We start from the raw sequence: 20,079 nt of genomic DNA, 5'->3' as shown, positions 1-20,079 counted from the left end.
ACTGTAATTTTACCCCACTTTCTGAATTGATTAAATTAACATACATTTTTATTCATTTTAGCTGACTCTCCTATCCCACTTAATGCCTCCCTCCCTCCCTCTCTCTCCCCCCCAGGTGTCGGTGCTGGTGCTGAAGGTGCAGTGTGTGTGTGGGGGGATGGAAGTGCGAGGGGAGAGCACAGCTGTATCTCTGGAGGTGGGCTGCGTCAGACCCACACAGCTGGGAAACGTCAGCCTCCGACAATACCTCAGCAACCGCAGCCTGGGTGAAGATGCACACAGATGCATGCGTAGACACACAAATGAATACATGCATACATACATACATACATACTTGTGGGCTAGTACACTACGACATACATTGCAGTTAAACATACTGCAGTCTCACTATTCCCCATTCTCTTGGAGTAGTATCTATAGCTGGATGAAGGCTACACAACACTCCCAATTGACTTGGTTTACCCTTCCATAACTCTTGCAGGTATGGTACCCACTGCTCAGGGCAGCACTATTGTACCCCCTGCCCCAGGCAGCGAAGGTATGTGTGTGTGGAACATAAGCATGGGTAGGCAAACGCAAGCTTGCGCACAAGTGCTACTTCCTGTTTGTTTGTTAGTGTTTTAGTGTGTCTCTGATTTCATCATTGGTATGAAATGACAGATAGTATTTTTGCTCCACCAAGCATGCTACACACGTTTGTTTCACTATCCTTGTGGGGACCAAACAATTGATTCTCATTCAAAATCCTATTTTCCTTAACCACAAACCCCTAAACCCTAAACCTAACCCTAAACCTAACCCCTAAGCCTATAAATAGCCTCTTTCCTTGTGGGGATCAGCAAAATGTCCCTGATTTTCCTTGTTTTACTATCCTGGTGAGGACTTCTGGTTCCCACAAGGATAGTAAAAACGTGTGACTGCAATGTGTGTCTCAAGGGTGTGTGACTGCAGTGTGGATGTGTGACTGCAGTGTATGTCTCAAGGGGTGTGTGTGTCTAACTGCTGCAGTGAGATGGTGGGGGTTTTGCTCCCTTTACCAGCTACATTAAACCCAGTGTCTGTATGTGTCTTTGGCCACCCCAGGTTGTGTGCATGTGTGTCTCCAGCATGTCACCTCCAACGTGTGTGAATATTTAAGAGGGGTTGGTGAGGTCCATATTTACCCCCCCTCCCTCTTTTACAGAAGAGTAATTCCCATCTCTGTCAGCTCAGCTCTGCCGCCTCCCTCTTTCACAGAAGAGTAATCCCCATCTCTCCCTCTGCTAACAGAAGAGTAATCCCCATATTTCTCTCTGCTCTGCCTCCTCCCTCTTTCACAGAAGAGTAATCCCCTTCTCTCTCTCAGCTCACAGAAGAGTAATCCCCATCTCTCTCTCAGCTCACAGAAGAGTAATCCCCATCTCTCTCTCAGCTCACAGAAGAGTAATCCCCATCTCTCTCTCAGCTCGGCTCTGCCTCCTCCCTCTTTCACAGAAGAATAATCCAGATCTCTATCCTTCACTACCCCGCTCTCTCTCGCACGCTCTCTCCTTTCCTACCCCGCTCTATGTCTCGCTCCCCATCACTTTCTCACTATTTCTGTTTCTACCTCTTATCTTCTCTCACATCTGCCATTTCCTCCCTCCATATCTCCTTCCTTCCTGACTGAGGCAGTGACCGATGCGTTGTTGTAGTGTTAATGTGTGTCTGCGTGGGTGCAGCTGCTGTGACACTTTACTGTCCTTTTAAATAGTTGTATGGGATCAGTACCCCCACCTACCAGAAGGGCCCTTGATTTACAAATTAGTCAGACCTTAGTAATGGATTCAAAGACTGGCGTCAGCAGTAAGGCAGTTTCTGGTTCTATGCCTGCCGAGCGGCCATCGCTGAGCCTTTTCTTTGAGTTGTGGTTGCAGTGATTCTGTTTGTATTGCAGCCAATCCATGCCTTCTCTTTTTAATGGGAATTAATTGATTACTGATGTTCTCATTTTCTCTTCCACTCCCCACTCCTTCCTCTTTCCCTCGCTAGGTGGTGGTCTGGAGGCCAATACAGACGGGACCACCCATCTCCCGGAGGTCAGGGCTCGGCTGGAGAGCGGGCCGTGTGCCGCCGCCCACTCCCCCCTGGCCGAGACCAACGGTTTCCTCCAGCTGCGTCTCCACGGCTACCGGGCCAGCTTCCTCATGTCGTCGCTAAGGAACCTGGCTCACTTCCTGGAGGATGACTCCGCCCCCCAGGTCCTCCCGATGGAGATCAGCGTCAGGGACACACACATCGACCTGAAGGTGGGGATGAACACACACACAGACACATTAACCACAGACACATTAACCACAGACACATTAACCTCTGTCCCCCTCTGCAGGATGATGGTCCCCGTGACAACCCGTCTGACCCTGATCCCACCCCCATCACTCTGCACATCTCCAACCTGCTCATCCACAGGACCGACGATGGAGCCTTCTCTATAGGGGGTGAAACACACACACACTGCCTCACACACACACACTGCCACACACACACAAACACACACACTGCCTCACACATTCACTCATATAGAGTTGAAGTCAGAAGTTTACATACACCTTAGCCAAATACATTTAAACATAGTTTTTCACAATTCCTGACATTTAATCCTACTAAAACTTCCCTGTCTTAGGTCAGTTAGGATCACCACTTTATTTTAAGAATGTGAAATGTCAGAATAATAGTAGAGTGATTTATTTCAGCTTTTATTTATTTCATCACATTCCCAGTGGGTCAGAAGTTTACATACACTCAATTAGTATTTGGTAGCATTGCCTTTAAATTGTTTAACTTGGGTCAAACATATTGGGAAGCTTTCCACAATAAATTGGGTGAATGTTGGCCCATTCCTTCTGACAGAGCAGGTGTAACTGAGTCAGGTTTGTAGGCCTCCTTGCTCGCACACACTTTTTCAGTTCTGCCCACAAATTCTCTATAGGATTGAGGTCAGGGCTTTGTGATGGCCACTCCAATACCTTGACTTTGTTGTCCTTAAGTCATTTTGCCACAATTTTGGAAGTATGCTTGGGGTCATTGTCCATTTGGAAGACCCATTTGTGACCAAGTTTTAACTTGAGATGTTGCTTTAATATATCCAAATAATTTTCCACCCTCATGATGCCATCTATTTTGCGATGATGGCCAAACAGTTCTATTTTTGTTTCATCAGACCAGAGGACATTTCTCCAAAAAGTATGATCTTTGTCCCCATGTGCAGTTGCAAACTGTAGTCTGGCTTTTTTATGGCGGTTTTGGAGCAGTGGCTTCTTCCTTGCTGAGCGGCCTTTCAGGTTATGTCGATATAGGACTCGTTTTACTGTGGATATAGATACTTTTGTACCTGTTTCCTCCAGCATCTTCACAAGGTCCTTTGCTGTTATTCTGGGATTGATTTGCACTTTTCGCACCTAAGTTCGTTCATCTCTAGGAGACAGAACGTGTCTCCTTCCTGAGCGGCATGACGGCTGCGTGATCTCTTGGTGTTTGTACAGATGAATTTGGTACCTTCAGGCGTTTGGAAATTGCTCCCAAGGATGAACCAGACTTGTGGAGGTCTACAATTCTTTTTCTGAGGTCTTGGCTGATTTCTTATGATTTTCCCATTATGTCAAGCAAAGAGGCACTGCCACAGGAAGGTGGTCCTTGAAATACATCCACAGGTAGGCCTTGAAATACATCCACACCTCCAATAGGCTAATTGACATCATTTGAGTCAATCAGAAGCTTCGAAAGCCATGACATCATTTTCTGGAATTTTCCAAGCTCTTTAAAGGCACAGTCAACTTAGTGTATGTAAACTTCTGACCCACTGGAATTGTGATACAGTGAATTATAAGTTAAATCATCTGTCTGTAAACAATTGTTGGAAAAATTACTTGTGTCATGCACAAAGTAGATGTCCTAACAGACTTGCCAAAATTATAGTTTGATAACAAGAATTTTGTGGAGTGGTTGAAAAATGAGTTTTAATGACTCCTGAGTGTATGTAATCTTCCCCCTTCAGCTGTATACTCACTCACTCACTCACTCACTCATACACAAACACACACTGCCTCGCGCATTCACTTATACACAAATACACTGTCACACGCGCACACACACACACCCTCCGCCCCATTTCATAATCATACAATGACATAACTTTCAAGTTTATTTCTACCTTTCACCCACTCCCCCCACCCTCTGTTGTCACAGTGGAAAATATGTCTGAGGCGGGGCCTAAGAAAGAAGTCCAATTGATTGACAGCGGTCTGTCTCCAGTCTCTGAAAGTGTGGTCAGCAGCACTCCCAAGGCCACACAGACCCCTGACCCTCCTAGCCCTAGCCCAGCCCCCTCCAACAAAGAACAGGTGAGTAGTTCACACACACACCACCCACTACTCCAGGGCCTAAAATGAACACCCGCCACCTGCCAAATGAGGGTGTAATTTTCAGGTAAGACAATTGGTGGAGGGTCAGGGCTCCACAGTGCGAGCATTTCACTCTCATTTGTGACTAAAAATAGGCAAGTATGATCACATGAAAAATAAATGCTGCGATATTTAAGTTATTTCCACCGTTTTGTTTCATAGCTTGTAAATTAATCGGACAAGTCAAAGAACTGCAAATCCTATGCAGCCTATTCCACTTTGCTCTTAGGACAGTGCGCATGTGAAGAGCTGCACACAGGCATAAAAGTTTGTCTAATTTACTTGAAACAAAAATCGACTGAAGTGAGACGTTGTGTTTCTCTGCTATTTACATTGTTTTGTTCACACGCTAGGTTGTTTTTCTATGTTTGAGTTTCAACTGCTCGGGAAGCGAAGATAACGCTTCTACTTGTCAGACTCAATCTCACAGCCACAAACATGACCTGAGTAGTGTTACCATGGTAACCTCCAGCCCTTAAAGGGGCAGGTGAAAATGTTTGTCTCATCTGTGATATTTTGTGTGTGTGTGTGTGTGTGTGTACTCAAGTCACAAATTCAATTAAACAATATACCACATTACCTTTCTAGTAATACATTTGTTTTGGATACATTACAAATCATGCTTTGTTTTTGTCATTTTAGCGGGGGAGAAATATTTTGGCTGGTAAAAAAATCTGACCAAAAATCTAATGTTATGCCCTGCACTCTTTCATAGGAATTTAACCACCACGCTTATCAACACCATCTCTTCTGTTTACCCCTAGCTGCTGATAGAGGAGAATGAGTGTTTGAAACTGGAGCTCTCCAAAGCCAAGATGGCTCTAGCTGAGGCCCAAATGGAGAAGGACTTCCTGTTACACCGCATGAAGAGTCTCAAAGTGAACAGCAGCTAGGGTAGGCCACCAGAGGCCCAGTGACCACCAGTCTGTAGTGCTGCATATCACCACAGGGAGGAAGCAGAGAGGAGAGAGGGGGTGCTGGATACTGGAGCTACTTGATGTAGCATCACACAAGTATTATTCAAGCATCAGCCAGGTCATTCAAGCCTGTTCTGATGAAGGGCTGGTCGCCTAAGAACTAAACCACACACACACACAGTCCATGAAGTCTACTCCTTAACACACACACACACACACAGTCCCTGAGAACTAGAGTGGGGCTACTTTTTCACTACCACCCTCATCTCAGGAACTGGATAGTGGACAGTGTTAGACTTTCATCCCTTCCTCGATACAGTGCTGCTGTGTCATCCCTGGGCTGGGACTAGGACTGCAGTACACATGCTTGTTTTACATGCTAGTTTTACATGATTGTTGTGCTTGTTTTGAGTTTCTCTCTTTATGCAGTAAGTTAGTGTTCAGTCTCCAGTAATCCGACTCTGCAAGCCAGAGCAGCCCCCTAAATATAGGAGCATAAGGAGGGATGGAGGGGAGATGAGACTAATCTAAATTAAACAGCCCTCAAGTGGAATGGAGGGGCTAGGGAGGTGGGGTGGGAGTCCTGAATGTTAGGCTTGGGGGAAAAGTTGCCCTCCCTGAATCGTTACCTTAAATAGGAGAAACAATGCAAAAATGGGCAACTTTATCAAGCATCATATTTTTGAGGAACATATTCTATATGTAATGACCTTTGATGGGAGGAGCTTGCCTGGGTGGGGTGAGACACTGAATGTCATAACTATGGAGGAATGTCTTAAAAATAGACTTATTTTGCACTGTGCTGAAACTAAACATGTAGTTTGGTGCTTATGGAAAAAAATGTATCTAGCGCTGAACCAATTGTATTTGGTGTGTATATGGTAATGTACTTATGATGGGCAAAGCGTACACAATGTTTTCTACAGAATTCTGAATGGTTGTGCAGTGTGTTTTCAACATGTATTTGTCATGCAACTAAAACAAGCATTTCATTTAATTGAAAAGGAAAATATACAATTATATATTTTCACATGTACTTTTCTTCCATTCCATCTAGTTGATGTCTACAATGCCCATAATGTCCCACTGCACTGTTTATTCCCCACTATTTTTCTACATGTAAATAGCTAGTTGTGTGTCCAGCACTTTTGAACTATATTCATTGTAAATACGATCCCTGTACGAAAGCATCATCCAATCCGGTTGAGAACACTATCCTGTCATCTCTCGATTATTCAATGAGTGGAAAGAACACTAATATGGAGAGCAAGTTACCATCTCTTTTCTCCTATGAGGATGAAGCCTGGGGTGTATTCATTATTCAGATTCCTTTACAGAATGTATTTTCTGTTCAAAACATTTTGCAACTAAAAACATTTACCCAAACAGAAAACGTTTTGCAACGATTGGACAAATTCAGGTAGCCCCCCCCATTGGTTCTGTTTGCGTTGTTTGCTTCCGTTTAGTTCCTAGAGTAAATGGTTTCTGTAGCAAAATGTTTTTTTTGCAAAGGTCTGTGACTAATGAATACAGCTTTCGCCTACCCTCTGCCGAGCCCAACACCGGACGATCCGGTTTTAAGGGGAAATGGAAAAAGCCTGTGACACGACTTCCACTTTTGATCATTAACAAGGTGACGCTCCATCTTCTCCTCCACATGGACTGGATTGGTTGAATGGTGCAGAAGAGAACCTCCCTGACTCCTCCCCCTCCCTTCTTGTCAAGATTTGTTGTAGAAGAACCAGTTTCAGGTGTTTATTTTACTCCTGCTACGTTAGGTAACTCCTCCCAGTGCAGGAGGGGAAACGGCATGTGCTTTTCTGTGTGTTCATTCTATATTTGCATAATCCTACATGTAGTTTTTCACCAACGTGACGTCGTGCCCATATCTGCTGCACCATGCTTGTCTGTTGGGGAAGCCTTGGAGTGTTGTAGAATAGAGCTGTATTTCCCCTTTGGAGCATGATTTTGGCTCACACACACAATTCAGTCACAAGGCAGTTCTGTCTGAAGCATCGCGTCTTACACAGAGACGTTTCCAGTAGTAGAATGAGATTTGCTGACAGATTACAATGGCTTGCCTCTCTTTAAAGGTGCAGTCTGCAGGTTCTCTGTCCCGTATGGCAATGAGATCAAGTAAAAACACAACTACCCTAAAACAAAACCGAAGAAGGTAAAGGTAGTTCTGTTTACACCAACGATGGCAACTGGTCTTTCTTTGGTTTTCACTGGCAGGCTCACTCGAATGACCCCATCCTAGTCCTTCAAAAAGGGCAGTTTGGGAATACATACTTTTTCTACTTTAAAGTTGTTAACTATCCAAATGGACCTAGCTCAGCCTAGGCCTAGTTCAGTCCAGCTGAATGTCTTTCCAAGCTGCGCTTCACTTGCTGGTTCACTTACCTGCTCAACACTGACAACATTTGAATGGCAGTTAGGATTTGAATGCTTGATTGTACTTTAAAGGCTGCCCTCTCTGGAGTTTCTAACTTTCTCATCCACTTCCTTGTCCGGATTGACCCGCCCCCTCATTACAATAGCCCCTCCCTTGACCTGCTCAGCTCCTGAAAACCTGTGTACAAAAAGGAAAGGATTTGTAATATTTGTCTGTCGAAGCTGCTGAGCTACTGATGAAAAATAAAAAGGTATCCAATCAAAAATGTCTTTCTCAGTTGTCCTACTGTTCTTCCTTTGCACTAACACTTGCACTTGTCTATTCTTACTAGCAATGATTATGCTAATAGCTTCTCTATTTAGGGGACTTTTACTTGCAATGATTGTGATGTGATTGTTTTACCTATCTACCTTAAGGGGCAATTCCAACCTAATTTTCTTTGTCTCCAACACAATACCAGTGTCTACATAAGTGAAAATGGTGCATTTCTATGTTTTGTAGAGATAAAAATATATATATAAAGTAAAAGTTCTGCCCAATGACATCAAAAGTAAATACATTTTAAAAACAGTGATTTTCATATCTAATATATGCCATTTAGCAGACGCTTTTATCCAAAGCGACTTACAGTCATGTGTGCATACATTCTACGTATGGGTGGTCCCGGGGATCGACGGCAATAATGAATGAGGTTGAAAAGTGGCGTAATTGCCCTTAAATTGAATTCCCCAAGTCTGGGGGGACAAAAGTATCAGATAAATGATCAACATGTATATCTTATGAAACATGGTGCACACCCAAGGTCATCTGTCTAGTGAATTGTGGGGGGTTGAAACCTGGTGCATCTGGACAAGGGAACTTCAACCAGTCCACTAACCGGACAGAGCAAACACTTCCATGGGAGGAGTGGATAGAGGAAGCTGCTGAAAGTATCAGACATTGACAAGGGATTGAAGACCAAGTGTCTACCAGTGGAGGGCACCATTGTGAAGGGCACTTAGGATTCTGCACTGAGGAGTATATACATGTGTGTCTAATCACTTATACTAGTCTTGATAGGAATTATGGATAGTTTTAACGATTTTTAAGGAAAATAGTTGTATTGAACTTTGTCAATCTTTGGATGTCATTCGAAAACATGTAAACTTTCACTGCTATGCGGATGACACACCGCTGTACATTTCAATGAAACATGGTGAAGCCCCAAAATTGCCCTCGCTAGAAGCCTGTGTTTCAGACATAAGGAAGTGGATGGCTGCAAATGTTCTACATTTAAACTGGGACATAACAGAGATGCTTGTTCTAGGTCCCACGAAACAGAGATCTTCTGTTGAATTGGACAATTAATATTGATGGTTGTACAGTCGTCTACAATAAAACTGTGAAGGACCTCGGCTTTACTCTGCACCCTGATCTCTCTGTTGACGAACATATCAAGACCGTTTCAAGGACAGCCTTTTTTCCATCTACGTAACATTGCAAAAATCAGAAACTTTCTGTCCAAAAATGATGCAGAAAAATGTATCCATGCTTTTGTTACTTCTAGGTTAGACTACTGCAATGCTCTACTTTCCGGCTACCCGGATAAAGCACTAAATAAACTTCAGTTAGTTTCAAATACGGCTGCTAGAATCCTGACTAACCTCCCTGCACTGGCTTCCTGTTAAGGCAAGGACTGATTTCAAGGTTTTACTGCTAACCTACAAAGCATTACATGGGCTTGCTCCTACCTATCTCTCTGATTTGGTCCTGCCGTACATACCTACACGTATGCTATGGTCACAAGACGCAGGCCTCCTAATTGTCCCTAGAATTTCTAAGCAAACAGCTGGAGGCAGGGCTTTCTCCTATTGAGCTCCATTTTAATGGAATGGTCTGCCTACCCATGTGAGAGACGCAGACTTGGTCTCAACCTTTAAGTCTTTATTGAAGACTCATCTCTTCAGTAGGTCCTATGATTGAGTGTAGTCTGGCCCAGGAGTGTGAAGGTGAACGGAAAGGCTCTGGAGCAACGAACCGCCCTTGCGGTCTCTGCCTGGTCGGTTCCCCTCTTTCCACTGGGATTCTCTGCCTCAAACCCTATTACAGGGGCTGAGTCACTGTCTTAATGGTGCTCTATCATGCCGTCCCTAGGAGGGGTGCGTCACTTGAGTGGGTTGAGTCACTGACGTGATCTTCCTGTCTGGGTTGGCGCCCCCCCTTGGGTTGTGCCGTGGCAGAGATATTTGTGGGCAATACTCGGCCTTGTCTCAGGATGGTAAGTTGGTGGTTGAAGATATCCCTCTAGTGGTGTGGGGCCTGTGCTTTGGAAAAGTGGGTGGGGTTATATCCTTCCTGTTTGGCCCTGTCCGGGGGTATCATCGGATGGGGCCACAGTGTCTCCTGACCCCTCCTGTCTCAGCCTCCAGTATTTATGCTGCAGTAGTTTGTGTCAGGGGGCTAGGATCAGTCTGTTATATCTGGAGTACTTCTCCTGTCTTATCTGGTGTCCTGTGTGAATTTAAGTATGCTCTCTCTAATTCTCTCTGAGGACCTGAGCCCTAGGACCATGCCTCAGGACTACCTGGCATGATGACACCTTGCTGTCCCCAGTCCACCTGGCCGTGCTGCTGCTCCAGTTTCAACTGTTCTGCCTGCGGCTATGGAATCCTGACTTGTTCACCGGACGTGCTACCTGTCCCAGATCTGCTGTTTTCAACTCTCTAAAGCACATATGTCAGAGTCAAGGCCCGCGGGAAGGTTTTTTACGGCCCCTGGGATGATCTTGATTTATTATTAGAACCGGCCCGCAGACCGCAGCAAGCCGGCAGCCCGCAGATCTTTTACACGCACCAATACTACATTTCCCACAATGCAACGGTGACGCACCGAGCAGTAGGCTGCTTCATTTCAATATTTATTGGCACAGCAGTTGTCAGCATCACAGTAAAATTAACTTTCAGATACCCATCAAAAATGGCAAAACGGAAGGTGGACACTGAGAATCGGGGGTTTCAAACAAGGTGGGAGTCGGAGTATTTGTTCACGGAGGTAGCTGGAAAACCTGTGTGTCTTCTGTGTGGAGAAAGTGTGGCGGTACTGAAAGAGTATAATCTGAGACGACATTATGAAACGAAACACGCGGACAAAAACAAGAATATGGACATGGAACAAAGGCTACAAAAGGCAGAGGAATTAAAACGAGGCCTCAAATCTCGACAGGCTCTGTTCAAAAAGCCAAATCACAAGGCCAGGCTGCTGTCAAGGCCAGTTTTATTTTGGCAGAAGAGATCGCTAAATCAGCCCGGCCATTTACGGAGGGGATTTCATCAAAAACTGCATGATTAAAGTTTGTGACGAAGTTTGCCCAGAAAAAAGGCAACTCTTTTTAAATGTGAGTCTGAGCAGAAACACCATTGCCGAGAGAGTAGACCAGTTGTCCATCAATCTAAAAGAGCAGCTTGTGAAAAAGGGAAAAGATTTCATTGCATATTCCTTGGCTGTGGATGAGAGCACCGACATTTCTGACATTGCCCAGTTGTCAATTTTCATCCGCGGAGTGGACTCCAGCCTAAGCGTGACAGAGGAGTTTTTGGCTTTACGTCCTATGCATGGCACAACTACGGGGCATGATTTGTATGAAGAGGTGTCAAGATGTGTAAATGAGATGGAGCTGCCTTGGGAAAAACTCGTGGGTTTGACAACCGACGGAGCACCTGCGATGTGTGGACACAGGAGCGGACTGGTGGGGAAGATACGGGAAAAGATGCAAGAGGAAAACGCGACAGGTGAGCTGACAGCTTATCATTGTATCATACACCAGGAAGCGTTGTGCGGTAAAGCCTTGAAAATGGAGCATGTAATGAGCATCATCACGCGCACAGTTAACTTTATCAGAGCCAAAGGTTTGAATCACCGCCAGTTCAAGGCATTTCTGACGGAGTTAGAAACGGAGCATGGTGATTTGCCTTATCACACAGAGGTGCGATGGCTAAGCCAGGGAAAGGTGCTTCAAAGATGTTTCGAGCTTCGTGAGGAGATTTGTCTGTTCTTGGACAGCAAAGGGAAAGACACAACACAACTCCGAGACGAAATGTTTCTGTGTGAAATGGCTTTTCTGTGTGACATTACGAGTCATCTGAATGCAATGAACTTGCAGCTGCAGGGTCGGGATCGTGTCATCTCTGATATGTACAGTACAGTGAAGGCATTTAAAACCAAACTGACTCTGTGGGAGACGCAGATGCGGAAAGAAAATTTGAGCCACTTTCCCAGCTGCCAGACCATGAAAGAGAAAGCTCTCTACCAGTGCGTTCCCGAGCGCACAGTTGGCTGATAAAATAGGTATGCTTGCCGCTGACTTTCGACGCCGATTTGCTGACTTTGAAGCACAAAAAAGCAGGTTGGAACTGCTCGGTAACCCATTTGCTGTTGACGTGGAAAGCTCACCACCAAACCTCCAAATGGAGTTGATTGACCTCCAATGCAATGATGCACTGAGGGCAAAATATGCGGCAGTGGGTGCTGCGGAGTTCGCCCGTTTCCTCCCCGACACAATGCCCCAGCTGCGCATCCAGGCTGCTCAAACGTTGTCTATGTTTGGCAGCACATACCTGTGTGAACAACTGTTTTCTTTGATGAACTTGAACAAAACATCACACAGAAGTCGACTTACTGCTGAACACCTCCACTCAATTCTGAGGATTTCCTCAGCTCAGAGCCTTACCCCGAACATTGATGAACTTGTGGAAAAGATGGGACACCACCAAGTATCACCCTCAACCTCAAACAAGTGAACATTACTGTGCAATCACATATTTAGAGTTTTTACTCAGTTCAAGTTTAAAAGTTAAAGTTTAATATTTGTTTTCACTGCATGTTACTTCTCCTTAAACAAAGTGTTGTTTTTGATTAATAGATTTTTGCACTTTATTTTATTGTATTTCAATCCAATTATATTTTAAAAATATTTCAGTTGAGTGGATGATAGAAAATTGCTATTATTGTTTTTTTCTTTGAAGTAAATTTAGCCCACTTTTGCTAAAATAGAAAATATAGGCTACTGATGGTGCCTTGAATACCGGTTTCTTTCATTTAATGTTCATGTTATGGGGATTTTTATATAAAGGAAATTTGTCTTTTGTGTCTGTTGAAAATTAAAGATTACTGACAGAGCCATAAGAAAATATTGCTTTATTTATCTGATCATATTGGAATATATTTGTTAGGTTTTCAGTAGGTTCAATTAGGTTCACTAGACTATATGCGTCATTTAAAAATTTTTCAATGAACATTCGAACAGTCCGGCCCTCGGCTTGTAGCTAAATTTTTTATTTGGCCCTCCGTCCATTTGACTTTGACACCCCTGCTCTAAAGACAGCAGGAGTGGTAGAGATACTCTTAATGATCGGCTATGAAAAGCCTACTGACATTTACTCCTGAGGTGCTGAATTGCTGCACCCTCAACAACTACTGTGATTATTATTATTATTTGACCATGCTGGTCATTTGAACATCTTGGCCATGTTCTGTTATAATCTTCACCCGGTACAGCCAGAAGAGAACTGGCCACCCCTCAGAGCCTGGTTCCTCTCTAGGTTTCTTCCTAGGTTTTGGCCTTTCTAGGGAGTTTTTCCTAGCCACTGTGCTTCTACACCTGCATTGCTTGCTGTTTTGAGTTTTAGGCTGGGTTTCTGTACAGCACTTTGAGATATCAGCTGATGTACGAAGGGCCTTATAAATACATTTGATTTGAGTAAAGGGAACACAACGAAAGGTCTGCCGCATAGATATACAGGAGGCAAGGCTCATTCTCAATACGTATTCATGACTCCTCACTTCCTAGGCCAGGAGTAATCAAATCCTACCCTGGTGGTCCAGAGTGCTGCTGGTTTTCTGTTTTACCTGATAATTCATTGCACCACCTGGTGTCCCATGTCGGGAGGAGAAAAAAAGCAGTGGAACTGGCTTAGAGGTCCAGATTTAAATTTGAGGGTTCTAGAGTATCGCCTGGCCTCATTCTCAAGCGTATTGAAGGGGATGGTCCAAGATCCCTCCACTCAGGCATTCTCCAGAGTTTTTTGAAAAGGAATTGAGGAAAGATTAACTGAAAAGGAGCCAGAGAAGGCATCTCAATGGCTCTGGCTTAAGTGGGAGGAGCAGTGGATGAGCCACCTGGCTCAGATCAACACGATGAGTGCACCCTTCAGAATGTGTAGTGAACAACACCTAAACACCTTATGAAGTGGGGACTTCCCCTGACGAGCAACAGAAACCAATGTTTGCTGGTCAAAATAATGGCCCTGTGATGTCGGCCATATTTAATGTGCTAGACTGCTTACAGTTGTTAATTGTGGACATGTCTTTCGGATCCGAGTAGTCAAGGAGATGACATGGATGGATTGAGACAGAGCCCTTACTGTCCAGTGTTGTGTATGCTGTCAACGTCCTTGATGAAGACAGAAAAGCAGTCCAAGTGGGACATCTACTGGTAGGTATGGGTATTGACCTTATTTTCCCATGTAGTCTAGTCACCTAGAGGGACGTTCAAAAGTCAAATGTTGTAGATAGAAATGCCATGAAAATAGGCAAGGTGATTCCTTATTGTATGTGTCTGAGACAAACTCATATTTTGAGCGCCTGTGTTCCAAAATGTTGCGTCTTGCTGAATGCGCACCTTGCTGTCGTTTTGTCATATAATCCAGTTAAAAATCAGAAAGGAGAAGAGTAGAAAACAAAAAAATAGATTTAATAGGTTTGACTCATTTTGAAGCACACATTTCTCCTCTCATCACCAATGAAATGACCGAACGACAGCTACACAATGGAGTGAAACAAGGACTGTCTTGTATGTCTGTGGTTCTGCCATGGAATCGATTTGGTTTATGAGATCAGCTTCGCTACTCTCCCCTGACAGTCAGATTGTAGTATCTCTATCCAACACCCCATGGGGCTGCTTCTCTCTCTCTCTCTCTCTCTCTCTCTCTCTCTCTCTCTCTCTCTCTCTCTCTCTCTCTCTCTCTCTCTTTCTCTCTCTCTCAAGGAGATTTCTCTCTCTCTCAAGGAGATTTCTCTCTCTCTCTCAAGGAGATTTCTCTCTCTCTCTCAAGGAGATTTCTCTCTCTCTCTCAAGGAGATTTCTCTCTCTCTCTCAAGGAGATTTCTCTCTCTCTCTCAAGGAGATTTCTCTCTCTCTCTCAAGGAGATTTCTCTCTCTCTCTCAAGGAGATTTCTCTCTCAAGGAGATTTCTCTCTCAAGGAGATTTCTCTCTCTTTCTCTCTCAAGGAGATTTCTCTCTCAAGGAGATTTCTCTCTCAAGGAGATTTCTCTCTCAAGGAGATTTCTCTCTCAAGGAGATTTCTCTCTCTCTCTCTCTCTCAGATTTCTCTCTCTCTCTCTCAGGAGATTTCTCTCTCTCTCTGGCAAGGAGATTTCTCTCTCTCTCTCTGGTAAGGAGATTTCTCTCCTCCTCTCTCTGGCAAGGATATTTCTCTCCTCCCTCTCGTTTAGTAGGCTATATGAAGTCCTACTCTCTGTTTTTCTCCATCTCTCTCAATAGGACGTTCTTCTCTTCCCAGCAAGACTGGAAGCAATGCACTGAGCTCACATCAGAGGTCCAGACAGGAGCCAGGGCACAATCACACAGCTGTGTGTGTTCCTATAATTTACAGTGTTGTTAGTGACATCATTCCTAATTAACCAATAGTGAACTAGCGAATAATTGGGTATTATCTGCAGGTCACAGGGTGGCGGTCTAAGACACTGCATCTCAGTTCTAGAAGCGTCACTACAGACCCTGGTTTGATCCTGGGCTGTATCACAACCGGCTGTGATTGGGGGTCCATAGGGTGGCGCACAATTGGCCGGTTTAGGTGAGGGTTTGGCCGGAGTAGGCCTCATTGTAAATAAGAATTTGTTCTTAACTGACTTGCCTAGGTAAATAAAGGTTAAATAACGGTTAATTTTTTTTTTTTTTAATCTGGCAAGGGATGAAGAGATTGACAAAGGGGGTGTGTCTCAATCCAAGCCTGTCAATGGACAGAGCAGACCATTAAAAAACATCGGGCTCTTGCTTGTTCTGTCATACAAACAGGTGGCATAGACCAAGGCTGCTATTATTTTCACTATATGGCCCAGATTTTTGTTTTACAGCATCCACTGATTTATGTATTTTGGACGGTTATCTTGATAAACCAATAATAATGAAATGTGCACCCGTTATTCGCTCAATAGTGGAATATACACATCGATATTCCTCCTAAAGCTGACTGCTATCCGAATATAGGAGCATTTTCATATAACCTGTGACTTTTTTAAATGAGCAAATAAATAACAAAGCCTTTTCGCCTCGGGTTGGTGCTGTAACCCGCCATCCACGCCCATACTGTACAACGTTGTATTAGGCAGGATACCATTAGGCACTCTGGTGAGTGCGGTTCGAAGAAAGTGGAGAACTGGAGAGAAAGAAAGAGGGAGCGATTGGGATGCCACAATAACAGACAGACATAGAACGAGAAGACACCACACAACGTGTTTGTTGGGCAACACGGAGAGAGAAGAGAGGACAAAAAAGCCGAACCGAGAGAGAAGAGCCCGAGCGGCGGTCTGGGTTTGGCAACCGGCTTGTTCGTAGTTCCCTCAAGACAGCTGCAGCAGGCAGCACCGTGCAAAATGCGCTATTTACGGTTCTTCATTCCTGCGTTCGGTTCGACAATGGACTCGTTCTGCAACTGAGCCTGCCAACCTTGCAGCACACTGCGGACGGTAACCTACCCATTTGCATTTGAGGGAACGCTTACTGCAACATGCAGTAAAAAGAACACACTGAGATGTTTTTTTACACGATACAGTGAAGGGGTGTCCCCACCGCCGTCATTCTCTTTCCACGTACCGGTTTTCGGATTATAAATCCGGGATTATAAGAAGTTCGGTCGGGATGGGGAAGGAACAAGAACTACTAGAAGCGGCCCGGACCGGGAATGTGGTCCTGGTGGAGAAATTACTGAGTGGGAAAAGGGGAATCCTGGGGACAGCCTCGGGCTCCATACCTCTGCCAAACCTACTGAGGTAAACGAAGTCGTCAACATACACTTTCATGTCATAAGAAGATTGCCTTGTTGATACTACTATTGACATACTTCTATTGTCTACGTTGAAAAAGACGGGCTGTTGCGCCAAAGTTGGAGCATAGCACTTTTATGCAAACTGACATGAGACCAATTACTTTATGTGAATTCAGGAAAGCCCGAGGCAGCCTCTGCTAAAGCCTGGTTGCCGTCTTTGTGTCTGTGAAGGGGCTTTGCGTTAGATATACATTTGGCGCACAAACTGTGCATAAGATTGGCATCAATCTTGACAGCTGTCAAATTGTTGTGCACTTTTACACTGACTCTGGCTATACATTATAATAATGCATGGTTTTGTCCGAAGGTGGTGTTGCCAGCAATGACCTGTAGCCTGATCACTTACTACTGCAAATGTTGATGTTTCATTGTAAATATATTTGTTCATTTCCACCTGGTCTCAGGGCAATTAGTATGGTTTGGGACGTTCTTTTGTATCCCTCCATTTAGTAGGATATGTTACGTACTCCAATCCGTATGATATGTTACAAATCAAATAGCATTAATTTCTGTCTTAATGTCTTAAGTAACCAGACCATTCCTACATACAGTATCATACGACTTGGAGGTACCTCAAAATATGTCTACTATGTTACGTCTAGTCGGAGCAACCAGCATGAACATTTGGCATTGATCAGTAGCCTAAACACTCCGTGCCTATTGAGGGCCAGTTGAAGGCCTCATGGTGTGTAGACCTATGCCAGTGTGCCGTCATTGATACATTAAATAGGCTACTATTAAATCACCATAACATAGTCCGAGTGTTTGTGATATGCTGTAAACTCATAAAAGGATAGTCTTTCAGGCCAAAACGGAACCTTGTAGCCTCGTATAAAGACAACTTTAGACTGTGAGAATAGTCCCGTTCCTCCAGGCCTCTCCTTCCATCTCTATCAGTAAAGAAGAGAGGACCGATAGGTGATCAGTTAGATCAAAGGACCGGGCGTACTGGAGGAGCATCACCTCAGGCCGTGCAGCAGTGCTTTGCTTTTACAGCCGTGTTGAGGAGCACTGATGGGAGAGAGTGTGGAACAAGACAGTAGAAGATAGGAAGGGCGTACGCCTATGAAGCAAGAGGGACGGGGAGCATGGGAACTGTGTTTGTGCGTGCTTAAACTGCGTGTAAAGAGCTAAAGGGTAGGCTTGTACATCACCATGGCAACAGCCTCCAGGAACAATAAAAACAAAACAATATTTACATATTACAGTTAAATTAGGAAAAGGAATCAAACAACAATATGTACATATTAACTGCCATGTGGTACAATATTTGGAAGTGTCATTTTGTACCAGTCCCACAAGACTGCTGGCATCAAATCCAATGTTTGAATAGGCCTGTGCTATGTATTCCTAGCACAAGCTTGCTTTGACAGAAAATGGTGTCCCTGAGGAACTGTTGTGTAGCGTGTGTGTGTGTGTTGTACTGGGTTACACTGAAATTTGGGCTTTTTTTGGGACAAGGCAATGGTCCATGCAGTCAAGTCTGTGAAACAGTGGGTGGACTATAGACTGTCCATCTGGACAAGGTTTTGTCAACCCCCGCAGGCTTATTCCCTGACTCATAAAAGTGTGTGTGAGTCAAACGGAAGGTGGAGGGTTCTATTAGGGTAGGTAATGTTTGGAGTTTTCTTTGGGAGACAATGATACATATTCTCCCATCTTGAGGCTCGAGTCATTCAGAATATTCCAAAGCTGTGAGGCCATTTTCCAAAACCTCTCAGCACCACATAGTGGACCACACACACACACACACACACACACACACACACACACACACACACACACACACACACACACACACACACACACACACACACACACACACACACACACACACACACACACACACAGGAAAATCAATAGCAGATGATTTCATGGCCATGGTTCAGATATATACTAGCTGTACACATACTTGCTGTACACGTTCATAGTTCACATATACTAATGGTACACGGTCGTAGTTCACGTACACTAGCTGTACACGGTCGTAGTTCACGTACACTAGCTGTACACGGTCGTAGTTCACGTACACTAGCTGTACACGGTCATAGTTCACGTACACTAGCTGTACACGGTCGTAGTTCACGTACACTAGCTGTACACGGTCGTAGTTCACGTACACTAGCTGTACACGGTCGTAGTTCACGTACACTAGCTGTACACATACTAGCTGTACACGGTCGTAGTTCACGTACACTAGCTGTACACATACTAGCTGTACACATACTAGCTGTACACGGTCGTAGTTCACGTACACTAGCTGTACACGGTCGTAGTTCACATATACTAGCTGTACACATACTAGCTGTACACGGTCGTAGTTCACGTACACTAGCTGTACACGGTCGTAGTTCACATATACTAGCTGTACACATACTAGCTGTACACGGTCGTAGTTCAGGTACACTAGCTGTACACGGTCGTAGTTCACATATACTAGCTGTACACATACTAGCTGTACACGGTCGTAGTTCACGTACACTAGCTGTACACGGTCGTAGTTCACGTACACTAGCTGTACACGGTCGTAGTTCACGTACACTAGCTGTACACGGTCGTAGTTCACGTACACTAGCTGTACACGGTCGTAGTTCACGTACACTAGCTGTACACATACTAGCTGTACACGGTCGTAGTTCACGTACACTAGCTGTACACATACTAGCTGTACACGGTCGTAGTTCACATATACTAGCTGTACACATACTAGCTGTACACAGTCGTAGTTCACGTACACTAGCTGTACACGGTCGTAGTTCACATATACTAGCTGTACACATACTAGCTGTACACAGTCGTAGTTCACGTACACTAGCTGTACACGGTCGTAGTTCACATATACTAGCTGTACACATACTAGCTGTACACGGTCGTAGTTCAGGTACACTAGCTGTACACGGTCGTAGTTCACATATACTAGCTGTACACATACTAGCTGTACACGGTCGTAGTTCACATATACTAGCTATACACATACTAGCTGTACACGGTCGTAGTTCACATATACTAGCTGTACACATACTAGCTGTACACGGTCGTAGTTCAGGTACACTAGCTGTACACTGTCATAGTTCACGTATACTAGCTGTACACGGTCGTAGTTCACGTACACTAGCTGTACACGGTCGTAGTTCACGTACACTAGCTGTACACGGTCGTAGTTCACGTACACTAGCTGTACACGGTCGTAGTTCACGTACACTAGCTGTACACGGTCGTAGTTCACGTACACTAGCTGTACACGGTC

General features: G+C 44.5%; 2 protein-coding genes across 6 annotated transcripts in view; both read left to right on the top strand.

The window, feature by feature from the left end:
* LOC123994386 (UHRF1-binding protein 1-like) overlaps window positions 1-7,999 on the top strand; it is a 64,895-nt gene extending 56,896 nt beyond the window's left edge. For 3 of the 5 annotated variants that reach the window (XM_046296907.1, XM_046296906.1, XM_046296910.1), the window contains 6 exons: window positions 116-266; window positions 482-538; window positions 2,011-2,267; window positions 2,348-2,456; window positions 4,204-4,358; window positions 5,183-7,999. In XM_046296907.1, coding sequence (XP_046152863.1) covers window positions 116-266; window positions 482-538; window positions 2,011-2,267; window positions 2,348-2,456; window positions 4,204-4,358; window positions 5,183-5,311 — 858 coding nt within the window. In that variant the 3' untranslated portion in view covers window positions 5,312-7,999. Of the gene's footprint in view, window positions 1-115; window positions 267-481; window positions 539-2,010; window positions 2,268-2,347; window positions 2,457-4,203; window positions 4,359-5,133 lie in introns of all 5 variants that reach the window. The other 2 variants (XM_046296909.1, XM_046296908.1) reach the window with 2 other exon arrangements.
* An 8,059-nt stretch (window positions 8,000-16,058) lies between these two features.
* Window positions 16,059-20,079, top strand: part of LOC123994385 (ankyrin repeat and sterile alpha motif domain-containing protein 1B-like) — a 509,344-nt gene continuing 505,323 nt past the window's right edge. The window contains 1 exon segment of the mRNA XM_046296905.1: window positions 16,059-16,776. Coding sequence (XP_046152861.1) covers window positions 16,646-16,776 — 131 coding nt within the window. The 5' untranslated portion in view covers window positions 16,059-16,645.

The sequence above is a fragment of the Oncorhynchus gorbuscha genome, linkage group LG14, assembly GCF_021184085.1.
Source record: "Oncorhynchus gorbuscha isolate QuinsamMale2020 ecotype Even-year linkage group LG14, OgorEven_v1.0, whole genome shotgun sequence".
Taxonomy (NCBI): Eukaryota; Metazoa; Chordata; class Actinopteri; order Salmoniformes; family Salmonidae; genus Oncorhynchus; species Oncorhynchus gorbuscha.
This window is presented reverse-complemented; position numbering and strand designations above follow the sequence as displayed.